At 45.4% G+C, this 15,947-nt stretch overlaps 1 protein-coding gene across 1 annotated transcript; it reads left to right on the forward strand.

Annotated features, from left to right (window-relative positions):
• The first annotated feature begins 294 nt into the window (after positions 1-294).
• LOC147663601 (cis-aconitate decarboxylase-like) lies at positions 295-10,012 on the forward strand. Its single transcript, XM_086950328.1, has 6 exons — positions 295-420; positions 840-894; positions 2,632-2,819; positions 6,569-6,661; positions 7,301-7,506; positions 8,808-10,012. The coding sequence occupies exons 1-6, from the start codon at positions 400-402 to the stop codon at positions 9,727-9,729; spliced, it is 1,485 nt and encodes a 494-aa protein (XP_086806454.1). The 5' UTR covers positions 295-399; the 3' UTR covers positions 9,730-10,012.
• The last annotated feature ends 5,935 nt before the right edge of the window (positions 10,013-15,947 follow it).

The following is a 15,947-nucleotide window of genomic DNA, read 5'->3' on the forward strand; positions in this document are numbered from 1 at the left end:
CCCCCTTCCGGTGACGTCACTGGAGATGTCTCTTGCTCCAGAGCCATTCACCTGAAGTGAATATAATTATAAACCATGGAAGAGGCAGACAGGGACAGCAAGCACCAGGGACACCGGTCTCCTGCAACCGCAAGACAGCTGCACCCCGATAATAGTAGAGACCTCTGCGCCCCGCAGCACCAGAGACGTCTGCACCCTGCAGGAACAGAGACAGCTGCGTCCCTCCAGCACCAGAGACAACAGCCCTCTGCCAGCACCAGAGACGTCTGCACCCTGCAGAAACAGAGACATCTACCCTCCAGCACCGGAGACAGCAGCCCTCCAGCACCAGAGACATCAGCCTTCTGCCAGGACCAGTGACGGGCGCTCTTTCGGGATAAGAAGGCTTCAAGGCGCACGATGCTGCTGTCTACCTTCCAGGTGAGGCTCTGTTCCAAGCTGCGTGTTCTCGCATCGCTCAGCCGCTGTGTTTACCTGTTGTATCTTGTTCTTTCTCTGTCTAAAATCGTTCAGATTGTGTGGGCTGGTGTAGCGCCTCCTGCACCCCGTGCTGCATAGACGCTGTGCCACATACAGAGGGTTAACATTTGCTCATTCTAGATTTCATAAGGTTAAAGCGCTTTCATTGTTTACACTTCTTAAAATTGTTGGGGAACTGAGGGTGGGCACTTTGTTTGCTTGCCTCATGGCTCGTGCACGCGCGCTCCATTGTGTCCCGGTCGCACGCACAAAAGAGTCGAGATTTAACATTTCTTGGAAGGGGCGCCCTTGCCTGACCCTCAGAGGTTCACAGACACACATACATACCTTTACTAACATCAAACCCTTTCTTCTTTCAGAAATCAAAACCCGTCCTCTCGCTGTCCAGACGGACTCACACTGCGGCCCTGGAAGGTAGGTGTCACGCATGTTCACGCTGGAACTCAAGGGGGTCTGTGTCTAAGGGTCTGATGTCTGTGCTGTGCCCTATGGTTTGTTAAATGTTCTGTGTGCATGGGCTTGTTAAAAGTTCTGTGTCCTAGGGTTTGTTAAATGTGAAGTGTGTTAAGGTTTATGAAATGTTCTGTGTCCTAGGGTTTGTTAAATGTGCTGTGCCCTAGGGTTTGTTAAATGTGCTGTGTACATGGGCTTGTTAAAAGTTCTGTGTCCTAAGGTTTGTTAAATGTTTAGGTGAATTAGTGTTTGTTAATGATCTGTGCCTTAGGGATTGTTAAATGTTTAGTGTCCTAAGGTTTTTAAAGTTCTATGTCCCAGGGTGTGTTAAAAGTGCTGTGTCCTAGGGGTGCTGTGTCCTAAGGTTTGTTGAATGGTCTGTTCCTAGGGTTTGTTAAATGTTCTGTGTCCTAAGGTTTGTTAAATATTTTGTGCCCTAGGGTGTGTTAAATGTTCCGTGAAGTAGGGTTTGCTAAATGTTCCATGTTGAATTTTATTTTATTTATTTAAAGAGGTGTGTATAGCGCGAACTTGACCCTTGGGTATCAAAGTGCTTCACATTTACATGAGGTAGTATAGAATTACATCTTGTGTAGCATTACGAATCGTAGTGATATGAGGTAGGTACATTCAATAGCCATTGATAGAGTATTAACATACGAAAATACAGTGACTTGAGGTAACTTTAGGATACATTTGGTATCAGGCTTGCTGGGGCTTCCAGTACCTGATAGTTCTGAAAATGTCTTTTTCTCGTGAGTTCTAACAAGTCCGGATTAGTGGCGTGCTGATAGAGGTTATTCCACGTCTAACTGGAGACTTACTTTTTACAGCATAGTTGTCCTGTTTCGGAACCATCTATGTCATGGTGCTAGTGATGAGTGGTCTTGTCTATGGAACGAACGTACTCATCAGGAAGATCTTAGCTTCCCTCTTAAATGTTACTGTGTTTGGAATTTTCCTAATGATTGGAGGGAGTGGGTTCCATATTCTGGGGGCTGGCCCTGAGAAAGCTCTATCATATGTTTTCTTCTTCCTGAAGATGGGTGGTCTCAGCAGCAGCTCTTTGCCACTCCTGGCAGGTCTGCTTCCACCTGATAACTACATTTTCTGGGCCAGGTATCTTGGTGTTTTGTAGTGGATCGCTTTGTGGGTAATACATGCCAGTTTAAGTTGGATTCAGGCTTCGTTCTATAGCCAGTTTAACGCTTTCAAGTGTGGAAAGATATGGTCGAATTCCGTTGATGCGGTGATGATTCTTGCAGCTGCATTGAGGCGTGCTTTTAGTGGTGCTGTGGACATTTTTGGTAGGCCTGCTAATGTTGTACAACAATATTCAATCCTTGATATAACTAAGGATTGGACTGCCAGTTTGAGATCCGCCGGAGAAATGAATGGTTTCACTTTTCTAATGTAGTTCAGATGAAAGAGTAGGTTTGTTAAGTGTTTTGTGTCCTAGGGTTTGTTAAATGTTCTATGTCCATAAGTTTGCTAAGTGATTTGTGATCTAGGGTTTGTTATATTTTCCAGTGTGTCCCATCCTGACGTAAGTCTTCGTTCAGCCTTGTCTCCATGTCTGCATGATGCTGACTGAGATCCGCTGAGCTCGTTCTCTTTCTGGTCCAGATCCGCTGGATTTCTTGTCTTACTCTACCCTGGTGAGCAGTAGCTCTTATCCTCTCTCTTCTTCCTGTGCAGCGCTGGAAGGCTCCCCCTTGGAGAAGGCGGTCACTAGCAGCTTTGCTTCCTTTATCCATGGAGTCCAGTTGTATCACCTGTCCCAAGTGGTGCGACACCGCAGCAAGCGCATGATCCTGGACAGCATCGGGGTTGGACTGGTGGGAAGCACAACGCATGTGTTCGACATCGCCCTGCGATACTGCCAGGTAAGATGAGGCCTGGAACACACCAGGCAAAGCTCGATGGAACAATCATCCTTTTAAAGGGAACCTCTAGACCACAGGTGCACAGCATCACCCTAGATACTAGAAGGTGTGATCAGGCCTAGACCATTTTAGGAAATACTCTATGGAGCATTGTGGGAACTTTTACAGGAGTCGCAAGACAAACAAGAGTTACAGGGCTCAAATTTTAACAATCAAAGCATTTTACCACTTGTGTCCTGGAGTTTAACTCTACTATTGAGAACAAAACTGGACTAAAGAAACTGAACACCAAGCACACCCCTTTAGCACTTGACCCCATTGGTAGCAAAGTTGTGCTGTTTCAAGTCCTACTCAAGGAGACGGTGTGGAATTGAATGAAATGTCTATTAGCAATCATTATATTTATGTCCAGCTAGTGTTTTAAGTCAAAGCAAAAACGTACTGTACCTTAGTCACCCAACAGAATACTGCACATAAAATATTAGAGACAAGACAAACATGGTACACAATAATTAATGTAACAATTTCTGTTTGAGGAAATTAATGATTTTCTGTCCTTGGAAATTGTATGATCTCTCAGTGTGAACTCTGGCCCACTGCCCTATCAAGAAACGGGTTAGTGCAGGTGTTTTGACTGCTCCCATTTCTGGGGTCTCCTCCCCCTCTACCACTCCCCACCAGAAGCATGACTAGGTTTGTGGAAGTTCGGTTGCGTCTTGCTGGCTGTGGGCTGGCAATGTGTGTGTCTACCAGTGGTCTGTGTTTCCAGACAGTCCACCAAGGGGAGGGGTCTGACTGGGCCTGGGCCTACCCAACACTATTGGGGTGTCTGGGCCAGAGGGCGATGCAGGCCCCAATCCACCAGCACTGCTGATTTTATATTTAGACCCTCCTTGGTGCTTCTTCTTTGGGCCTAAACACAAATCCACAGCCAAGCGAGGTGCAGAGCCGCACTAGTCACAGCGATGGTCCAATGGAGGATGGGAAAGGACAGCTGATGATGCTGTATGTTCTTGAGGTAGTAGCTACTCACTCAAGTTGTTTTAATTTCAATGAAGGTGATGATTCTAAGTTCTTCAGGCCCCCCCTTTAGTCACACCCTTAGGTTCAGTATGGGGCGACTGAGACAGGTGATGTCGTGATCTCAGTGAGCGCCTACGTGTTCACAGGTGCTTTAGCTTATTCACACCCCATTGGTGCCACCGAGTCTCGAAGCCTCACCGCACAGCCTGACAGTGCATATCTCTTCTGAGTTGCAGGTAGCTGTGTTCCGCTCCACCTGCCTTAGCTCCTCGCAGTCCTTTTCAAGGCACCATACTCTTTGGCCAGGGCATCTCAAGCCCCTTTCACCCAGTCAGTCAGTTCTTCCCCTCAAGGCAGGTCTCAGGCAGCTTCTCCAGGCAGATTTGTAGAACATCCTTGTTCCGGTTCCATAACCTGGCGGAGAGGCGTTAGCAGTCAATGACGACAATTCTCGAGCACAGAAAAGTTTATCATGACCACTGGTGTGAAACCCTAGCATTCTGGCAGAGAAATCCTCAAACAGTGGATAGTAGGGTCTACCCAAAACTTGGTCCAAGTTTGCAGATAGTTTGTGTATTCCACAAGTCAAGGGTTTCAGGCAGCTCAGGACTTTTGCGCATTCCTCCTAGACAGGCCCATGCAGTCATTGCCTCACAGAGTTAAAAGGGCAGAGAGCCTCTTCTCGGGGGACACCCAAAAAGAAAGGCACACTAACTACCACTCAGCTTGTTGGGGTTTATATTTCTGAGGAGCAACAGAGCTGGAAAGAGCAGGGGAATTTCCCTTCGCAACGATAGGACCATCTGTCTCCTAACCTTCCCTCCTAGAGTCTGGTCCACTGCAAAGGGCCTCAGGAACGTCTCACAGAGCCCTGCATTCACATTGCTGTCTGGAGCTCTGTCCAACCACCCTCTTATGCACCACTGTGGTTCAGGATATGAGAAGGGGTTCCTAGATTGCTACAGTTGCATACAGCACATTAATTCCATGCACATTCTACTGTAGCAGTATTCTACACACAAGAATGTCATACATGTTCCACATGGATGCAATGATGGAGTCATTTGCAGGGCAGAGGTAGAGCACTTTTAAAACACAAGAGAGGCCAGGAGGTAAACTCTCCTTGGCCAGTAACAGGCAAAAAAGTCTGTCCGGCCACTTGATGTATTCGTGCCTCCACTGTCAATCTTCCACAGCCTGGGGAGCTGATGGCATTCACGTTCAGATAAGGTGGGTGCAACTGGTGAACACTTCTAGACCTCAGAACCCAGCTCTGGACCTTGTTCTGTTTCACAAGAACCCTCAGACCGCACTCATGATTGTCATGGGTGTTTAGGACACACTCATGATTGTCATGGGTGCTTAGGACACACTCATGATTGTCATGGGTGCTTAGGACACACTCATGATTGTCATGGGTGTTTAGTACACACTCATGATTGTCATGGGTGTTTAGGACACACTCATGATTGTTGTGTGTGCTTAGGATACACGCTAATGATTGTTGTGGGTGCTTAGGGCACCCACTCATGATTGTTGTGGGTGCTTAGGGCACACACTCCTGATTGTTGTGGGTGCTTAGGGCACACACTCCTGCTTTTTATGGGTACTTAGGGCATACATTCATTATTGTTGGAAGTGTTTGGGGTATAATAAAAAACTACAGTATGAAATCACAATGGGGAACTGGAGAACAGGATCCACACAATGCAGCATCATGCATGGGATTTTTTTCACCAGTCAAATCACAAGAAAAAGTACCCTTCAGACATTAGGTGGCATCACCGGCTCAGACACTTTCAGATAACAGACAAGATGGGATGGAACGTAATTGCACGTCCGAGAACTAAATTGATGCAAATAATAGATGTTCAATTTCAAACTGAAATAGTGCAAGATAAAAGACGCCACAAATGCATGCAACCAACTACAAAATCATGTTTTAATGCGTTAACTGATATCTGTTTACCATCAGGGTGGGTGCTTGCTATGTAAGTGTATTCAAATTCTATTATGCAGGAGAAATTAGACTTCAATAAAAGCAGCAACACCCAACTAAAGGCAGGCGAGATGTTTCAGTAAAATATTTACCTGAGATATTACTAAGTAAAGAAAATCAGATATTAATTCAACTAACCGGCCATGGGTCAACAATTTCACTACCAGTTTCTGCCGCTACGTGATCTATAGACAAAAACGTACTGTTAACTACTCCTGGGCAATTCTGTGCTCGGAGTTGCATACAAATAGTTCCGGGTTTTTATGTTCTACGGATTAGACTTCAGAGTCACACAGCCATCTACCATTAGATAGCAAAGGTCCCAAAAAGCCTAGGGTGGTCAACATGCCAGCGGCATTTGGTTTGTAGGATAAATATACATTTAATCTCTCTCTGACTATGTTTAACAAGGTTTTCTGCTCCTTACAATGGGAGGTGAAGACACCTGTAGGGTTGAGAAGGATGGATTATTTAGAATGTTCTCCGCACTAATGATTGTGAAGAGTTTAGAGCTCGGAGCATCCTACGGGATAGTGTCTGTGCGCTTTAAGGAGTAAACCTTGCACTGGGATAGGTTATCTCCTACGCAGCCTATGGCCCTGTACTATCCTGTGTAGGACTCATGTAGGTGTATCTACATTCCCAAGTGGCTCCTGATAAACCCCACAGAATGTATCAGTTGGGGCATTGTTCCTTCATAACTTTTTCTCTCTTTCTCCTCTATCAGGACCTGTATCCCTCTTCTGCAACGAGCTCTGTTTACGGACGACATGGACTGCGGCTCTCCCCCACTCTGGCTGCATTCTCCAATGGAGTGGCGGTAAGGCACCGGGCAGCTGCCTCTCATTCAATCTATTGATTAATTCTTGAATCTGTGTGTACTGTCAGTGCAACTGTTAGACTGAAGGGTGAGGGTGGAGACCAGGCAGCTTTACACTTTAACTGAATCCCCAATCCTGGTTCACATCAATATGGTTTAACACCAAAATAACTTACCAGGTGAGATCTTTGAAATTCTAGGATGAACAAGCACCCTTCATGTACATAGTGATTGGATATGGATCTGGTTCCCTGACTGATGTGTGGCAAACAGAGTATTTAGTCTCTAAAGAATTCTAGAAGGTGATGAGGTAGATTCTATGCTAAATACTAGGTCCTGTTTTCCTGCTCCTCTGCCCTCTTTGGAGAGGGGTTCTCTCAGACAATAGCATAGCTGAATGTCCAATTGTGAATCTTGGGTCACCTCCCTTCTTTAGTATGTTTCTATAGGGCAGAGGAATAGTCAATCTTCTGAATGACATCATGTCTCCCCCACCTCCTGTACTGAGCTCGTATTGGTCAATTGAATTGTCGCTCTGCTGCTTGGCAGACCTTGGATCCTCCCTCTTCAGTACTGGGCAGCAGGGCTGTCTCTGAAGATTCTTTAAAGGTCCCCTAACTCTCTCTCCTCTCTCCACAGACTCACGCTATGGACTTTGATGACACCTGGCACCCTGCCACCCACCCCTCGGGTGCTCTGCTGCCTGCCCTCTTGGCTACTTCTCAGATGCTGCCTATGGGTTCAAGGCCCAGCGGTGCAGACCTCCTGCTGGCATTCAACGTGGGCATCGAGGTGCAAGGAAGACTCATGAGGTTCTCCAGTGAGGCCAGCAACATCCCAAAGAGGTACGGTCATGGGCACCAAGATGATGTATGTATGGAGGAGCTATGTGCTATGCTAACAGAGGGTTTATGATTAATTGAGGAGCTATGTGCAAGGCTAACAGAGGGTTTATGCTTAATTGAGGAGCTATGTGTGATGCCCTCAAATAGCATTTACATTTCAAGCAGTTATCCATGGTGTCTAAAGATGGCATTTAGATGTAGAAGGTCCATGCATGATGCCCACAGAGTGTGTTTAAATAACCAGGACGATATATAATAAACACAGAGGAGGTCATTCAAATTAACCTGCATGTATGATGCCCTCAAAGGACAGCAGCATCATCAGGGAGTACATGTAATGTCCACACAGGGTGCCACTAGCTTTGTGGGATGACCACAGTGGGCATTTATACCCCCGAAAGAATGTGCGATGAGCACAAAGGACAGCAATACTGCCAAGAGGTTGATTGATATTCCACAGACGCCAAAATATGCCTCCGATGCACGTATGATGCCCTCAAAATAAGCACATGCAAATGGAACTTAGTCGGTTGTAACCATTGAATTTTCTTAATGTGCCAATACCGCACCATATCATTAGTATACTTGTCTGGCTTTACTGCATGATATAAGTAGCATTACATATTACATCGCTGACATTACTGTGATTCCCTAGAAATAAATGTCTGGTATTAACCTGCATTGGCCACTGTTCAGAGTGCATTATTCTCTGTTAACCGCCCACCTCACATGCAATGCACATAATGAAGGGGAAGGACAACTAACAACAGTTAATACTTGAAAGTACTTGGACAGTGAAGCTTTCAGTAACAGTCCCCTCTAATGCTCCCTCACATGCAGATAAACACCCACCGGTCCCCTTCCTGGTCATGTTTCCGCTTCGCCTCTCACATAGAAGGTAGTAAAACAAGCCTGCTTGGCATTTTATTGCGAATCTTAGCATTTCATCTGTGGTGCATAGACCTCATTTTATCATTTGCTTTTCCCGTCTGCTATTACAGCCATCATTAAAGGGGCTCTTCAGTGAATGATCTCACAATATATATAACAACCCAACCACATTATCAAACAAAGGAACCTTCTGGAACCCTTACTGTTGGAACTGTTGATGATGTGTAAGATTGGGTATGAGGATACGTTTTCTAATACTGTTCAGTGGATGGTTCCTTTAATTTTCCACCTCTAATGTTACTCAATACCTTATTAGATACTTGACATGATATGATCGCGTTTTCACTCTTTACATTAATCACATTACTTCACTTGGCATCAATGTCTGATTTTTCTCTCTCCCCTCTCAGGTTTCACCCTCCCTCTGTGGTTGGCACCATGGGCAGTGCTGCTGCGATAGCCAAGCTCCTTTCCTTGAATAAAGACCAATGTGCCCATGCTCTGGCAATTGCCACTTCCCTGGCGGGGGCACCCATGGCCAATGCCGCAACCCTTGCCAAGCCTCTACACATTGGCAATGCCACCCGTCTTGGGATGGAAGCAGCGCTTCTAGCCGCCCGTGGGATGGAGGCCAACCCCCTCATCTTGGATGATGTTCCTGGCTGCTCAGGGTTCAGCGCTTTCTATGGTAACTACCAGCCCTCACCCCTGGAAATGCCAGGTGAAGACTATAGTTTCCTCCTGGAGAAGCAAGACATTGCCTTCAAGAGGTTCCCTGCACACTTGGGCATGCACTGGGTCGCAGACGCTGCCATGTCAGTAAGGAACCGAGTCGTCAATCTCATGGGTTGCTTCAATCCCTCTGCCATCCAGAGAATTCTTCTGAGGGTCCCAGTGTCTAAGTACATCAACAGGCCCTTCCCTGAGTCAGAACACCAGGCCCGACACTCCTTCCAGTTCAATGCGTGCACAGCCCTCCTGGACGGAGAACTGGGCATCTCTTCTTTCGCTGAGGACAACCTCATGAGACCTGGTCTGATCAACCTGCTGGAGAAGGTGGTGCTGGAGCATCCTGTAGACAATGAAGCCAACTTTGACAAGATGTACGGAGAGGTGGTTCTTCTGCTGGAGGACGGGACTCTCCTGTCGGGGCGGTGTGATACCTTCTATGGGCACTGGAGGAAGCCCCTCAGCCAAAACTCGCTGCATGAGAAGTTCCGCTCCAATGCTCTCCATGTGCTGCACCAAGACCAGGCTGAGGACATCATTGAGATGGTGGAAGATATAGAGCGCCTGGAAGACAGCTCAAGCCTGGCCTCCTCCCTGCAATAGGCAGCTGTCAATCAGAAAGATATGCAACAGCTGTCTTTGGCCTGAACTGCATCCCTTTCAATGCCAGCAGTGAGGACCAATCCTGCTGAAATCCTGGGAAATGTGCAAAAGATGTTGTTAAAAATTGTTGTGTGAATTATAACAGGCCAATCATGGAAATATATTTGCTATTTCAGAGTGGCCCCAAACAGATGAACCTTATAGATCCCTGGCACCTTGTACCTTCCCAATGGGGGACAGTGGGATGCTATTTCTGGGTCGACTCTTTCCGAGTAATTTGTTTTGAACTAAAGTACTTATAATTCGGTACACTGCTAATTTAAGAAGCAATTTAGTATTTTATATTACTTATATTTATTTTTCAATAATGGTGTGCTTGGCTACTGTAATGTAACTTACAATGTTACTATTGTCTGTCATTGTTGTGTAGTTTGACGCAGGGCATTGGCTGGTCCAAGGCTTGTATTTTTGTAAATCATGCTGTCCTATTTATAGAGAAGGCATAACCCATGTGCCATGTGAAGACACTTAGTCCTGTTTAATTGAGTGATGAACGAATGAAGGTTTCCTAAATGGCGGTGGCCGACACTGCTTGAAACCATCTGACCCTGCTAAGATGGGATGGGTGATATGACTGCTGGGAGAAATCTGTGAAACTTTTCTGCTGCTCCATGGGGCACCCAGCAATCACATGCTAGCAGTAGCACTGGGCGCTCCCCTGCCACAATATTTAATATTTCCAGTTTGGACGCAGGTTTTAGGTGAACCCTGGAGCTGAGGGTTCTGTGAGCCTGTGTTTATCAGCTGGCCTCAGTGAAGCCAGGCGTTCATCTGATGCGAAATTGGGGAGGATAAACATCAAGTCACAGGCAGCTTAATTTCAGCCACAGAGCAGAAGCGAATCCGAACTAAAATACATTTGATTTGTATCATCCGTTTGTACAGTAACAATATTTATTTTTGTATCAACTGAATAAACTATTTATTAACTTTGAGCATTGTGTCTACTGAATAAATACCAAGCATGAAATCCAACATGTTGAAATTGTGACTCAGGACTGAGAAACAACACAGGCACCAATGTGCATTCTGGTGTGCCTTACACTGAATATTTGTGATTTTCACTTTGCCAAATGAAAGCAGTCAAATACCCACCGACCAATAAGTGTTTACAAATGTGCAGTTCTGCCACACAAAGGGGTAGAAGACATTTGGATTACACACATTTTCACATGGGCATGTGGAGCCTGTCTGTTTTTCTTACCTTCAAATTATTTTTCTACTCTCTTCTCCACTTCCTCCACTCTGACCACCAGGAACTGTTTTTTGTGAGAAACCATTGAAAAGTCAGCCAGGTGAAGGGCAGCTTAGGAACTGTGGGGCACATGAAACAGAGTTAGTGCTGTATGAAGGGCACTGAAGTAATCACCAGAAGGGCAATAGATATGGGTTCCATGCTCACTGTGCCAAAAGAATCAAGCTAAACCCTACTGACGAGCCCCAAGTTGGGCATAGCCATTCTGGGGTTGCTTGTGCCTCTTACCTGGAGGGGGTCTTGACTGGCAGTTCAAGACTCACTGTTACCATGAGGGGCAGGGCTGGTACCAATTTGCACAAGGTGGGTGTTATCTAGAGTGGCATTGTGGGTGAAAAATGATGCACTGGAATGCAGCCCTGGTCATTGCCAGCAGCTGAGATGAATTCAATCATTCCATCCATCATCTTGTTGTTGCAGAAGTTGATGCCCTATGTGGGATGGGGCTGAACCCCTCCCATATAATAATAAATATTCCCCATTCTCCCACCACACACTCGGTCTCTCCTATATTTACTACTAATTCATGTGGCTAAGTATGTGGAGATCGCCACCAGCGTGGAGAAGGACTTTACACTGAAAACACAAGGGAGACAGAGGTGAAGGTCCCTGGCTGCAAGTTTGTGAACTGTATTTTGTAGTACACGAGTAGCACTACAGTGGTACTACTTCACACATGACAACATGCAGTTTGTGAGTCAAACACATTAATTGTGGTTTCCTTATGGGTGCCCTTACCACGTATGCTTTGATGCTATCTGTGGTAATTAATTAATGGAATGGGCAACACACCTACATTTGCTTCTTGAAAAGAAATTGGTTATCAATATTGGCAGTAACTGATCTGATTAATTATTTTTAAATAGTCTACAATTGGGTAACTGATTGGCAGGAGAGATACCGCACTAGATCATATACCTGTTCCTAATAATTTACAAGATTAGAAAAGCCCCTTCCAGGAGCTAAGGTTACAGCTGAAATGGCAGATTTGGGCCACAACATGTTGAAATAGAATGGGTGACATATAGTACAGAGCCCTGAACGAGCCATTTACTTTTTACTGACCTATATAGGAAACCTATGCCCTGACCTATAACAGAGAAGCTTCTGAAAGTGGGGCGATCACTCACCCCAACCCATTGCACAGCAATAATGTTGCTGTCCTGGCAATCATATTTAGCAACAATTTTTCTTCATCATATTCATTCTTTTCCATCTTTTTTCAACCGTTTTCCATTACTTTTCAATTTATTCCTTTCATGATATTAAACATCCACACGTGGAATTGAGAAATGCCAAATTTTCAGGTTTATAGTGCTCAAGCTGTGTCCATCCGGACCTTCTGAAAGAACACGACAGTTGCATAATACATTAGAAGCAGCGTTTATTGTAAAAGAGCCAAATGCATTTCGGGCGATGTCCGCCCTTCGTCAGGGGTCACTGCTTAAAAATAAGTCAAGTCTTGCATCCCCGATGTCGTTCCATATCGTTGGTGGAACGACATCGGGGATGCAAGACTTGATTTGATGAAGAAAAATTGTTGCTAAATATGATTATAATCACAAAGAAGGGGCGAGGGTTAAAGACAATTTATACTCCGCCACCCCGAGACCCCTGAGAGAACATTAGTGTACACACGAAAGGGGTGGGAAGAGTCAATAATAATACCGTATATACTAATATGGTAAAGAATAGAGTCAGCCCCAATAGGGCAAATCGCTCTATTTGGAAAAACTGCCCTCACTCACATACCGAGGTATGTGACATGCTTCATCATCGGGCCTGCTTACAATACGCCCTGGTGTACCCCACACAGGACGGAAGATAAGGGAGGGGGAAAAATAATAAATTCCACTTAACACAACATATAATCAAACAAACTGGACAGACACAACACTTAATACAACCACTGTGGTGAAAATAGTGCAAACACCTTGTGTTTTCAAAACCGAAAAGTGCGACAAAGAAATAGTGCAGTATAGGGAGTGAATTTAAGACTGGTTAAAGGTGTCAACTAGAAAAACAACTTTATTAAACGTTACTTGGCACCTCTACCAGGATTAAAAAGATGAATAAACAGAGGATGGGAAAATGCCTTCAGGAAGTAATTAGGAACCTCAAGGCTTCCCTCCTACCACTGCCAGAGTCAACATGTTTCGACCGCTCTTGATGCGCCTGTATGGTCACTCCGGTCTTCGTCAGGACCGTCGCATTCGGTTTCTCTCGGGGTCCCCCCGTAATCTGGGGGAAAATTATTACCCCTACAGGGAGGTAGGTCCGAGGGATCCTAACAAACCCTGTATAATCTGTGGAGAGTATCCCCTTGAGTGCGGGAAAACAATCACTGTGGCAAAGAAAAAGAACAAAGGGGGCGGATGAGGACCCTTATGTATATCCACCCTTTCCAACTTTCAATAATGTACTTTTTGGCCACTAAATGGTGTGTCTGATGATTTTTAGAAAGCCCCAGATGCATGGTCGTGCATAGGCTATTAAAAACAACCTTCAGAATCCCTGTATGGTCTGTGGATCTTTAGGCATGCATCCCTTTTAAATAAACCATTTGACTGCATTAGTACAGACAGCAGTCCCAAGTACTAAATAAACACTATATACAGTACAAAAACCGATTCCAAACACCAGCAACCAAAACTGTTGTAGAATCCCCGCTGTGGGTGTAGCACACTCTTAAATAACTTACTGAGTTTATGTATTACAAATACTCGCACTGGTGTCCGGTGTACAGGACGCCAGAGAACCCAATCTGTAAATAAACATATAGAGGGAACAATGAGGTGGAAAATATACGTCCCTCTTATATGTCAAACACTCTCCCGTGTTCTTATTCCAGTGTAATTTGTCATCTTATTCACGAGTGGAGAAACCGCCTATGCCAGGAGCGATCCCCACTCGCAACTCTGCGCTCGAATTGCCCTCGTTAAACCTTGAAAGCCGCTTATGTCAGAAGCGTTCACCCATATACATATAGAGGGAACAACGAGGTGGAAAATATATGTCCCTCATATATGTCTAACACTCTCCCGTGTTCTTATTCCAGTATAATTGTCAGCTTATTACTGAGTGGAGAAATCGCCTATGCCAGGAGCGATCCCCACTCGTAACTCAGCGCTCAAATTACACTCGTTACCCCTTAACAAACCGCTTATGTCAGAAGCGTTCACCCATCCAAACACGTGCACTCACGATTGCCCTTATCAGTTCAAAAGCAGCCGCTTATGCCTATAGCAATAATCCCCTTTCTCCTAGTTAGAACCCCACGATGCCTTTCTGCAGGCTTGTCCTCCACAAGCCTGGTACAACCCGTGGCACCGCGTAGATGGAGTACGCGGTGGTGCACCCTCCTTCTTGTTGATCTGGGATGCATTCGCGTCCCACGTGATCACGTCGACGGACATCTACGCGTCTCCCGCGTGTGCCCCGGGGATCATGGGAAGTGTAGTTTCACACACCCATAGCGCACAGAGCCCCGGGTTCGAGGCTGCTATGGGAGCAGAGGAAGGCAATTTCATTCAACTAACTTAATATTTAAGGAAAAAATGTCCTAGTGTTGCCCTTGGTAATAAGGCATGAATTAACTCAAATAATGTGATGATGGCCATTCACATTCCCCAAATCATGGCATAAGAAATGTAAAGGAAAACCAAACTACTAAGGAAGTCAGGTTGCATTCAGATCATTAACAAGTGAGTCTCTAAGGAGGAGTTTATAGTTATTGCGTGTGCTCCCCTTAGTGATGTCCCATGCCTCCGCTCATATACATCTAGATCAACTTGTATAGGGGTTCCAAAAAGGGAGAATACATACAATGGTGGAGCCTGTTGGACAGGTTCAACCCCTCTTCGCCTTTCTGAATTCAACATGGGTCTTAGCGCGGATGCTCCAGTCAGTTCTAAAGGTCGCATCAACATATTCAGTGAGCCCTATGTGGATTTGCCTGGGATATGTAGACCCCTCTAGTAATAAAACCAGCCATGTTGTTGGGACTGACAGGTTCTACTCTAGGGGCATGAATAGCTTGATCTCTGTATTCTGAGCTATTGCCTACTTAAAGCTTGCCACGGAATATCATCATTCAGACCAGGCGACTTTTTAAACAATATACCCATCTTTGCTCCCTCCGGAGCAATAGATTCTGGTCGTCTACTTGGTATCTCCCCAGTTGAATCTTTTCTATAACAGTCCACTCCAGGTCATCTATACAATGACCCTTTTCCTGGAAGTGGGCTGTGAGACGGGTATTGGTCTTCCCGCACCTGATGGTACTGCGGTGTTCAGTGATTCTTACACGTACCTTCCTACTTGTCATCCCTACATACATTAAATGGCAAGGGCATGTGATCAAGTATATTACCCCCTGGGAATTACAGTTGGTATGAGTATGTTGTTCCCAGGGAGTGCGAAGGCCTAGATCTATGGTTTTGGAATTGCGTGTAAGGTGGCAAACCCTACATGACCCACACCTCGAGTGGCCAGTCAGTTTAGGTAGACCTGGTAGTATGCCGGTCTCCTTTGCTCCCCCTAGCTCCCTGGGTCTGGTGTGTACCAGTAAATCCTTTAGATTCTGGCTCCGTCTGAATGAAAAAAGAGGTGATGGAATATTCATTCCCCACGTGTTCAAGATTTTCCAATTTTGCATCACCAGGCGTTTGATGTGATGTGAGGCCGTATTAAAGGTTGACACAAAAACCGGTTTGTTCATTTCCGGTTTTACAGTTTTCACAAGTAATGCCTCTCGGTTCGTGTTGAGGGCCCTTTTCTTGGCTTTTTTAATTATTTTGGGTGGGTATCCTCTTTGTTGGCGTTTATTGGTCAGAATCTCTGATTCAGATTGGAAATTTTCTATTGCTGAACAATTTCTCCGAATACGGAAAAATTGTCCCAC

This window comes from Lissotriton vulgaris, unplaced genomic scaffold (genome assembly GCF_964263255.1).
Source record: "Lissotriton vulgaris unplaced genomic scaffold, aLisVul1.2 SCAFFOLD_593, whole genome shotgun sequence".
Taxonomy (NCBI): Eukaryota; Metazoa; Chordata; class Amphibia; order Caudata; family Salamandridae; genus Lissotriton; species Lissotriton vulgaris.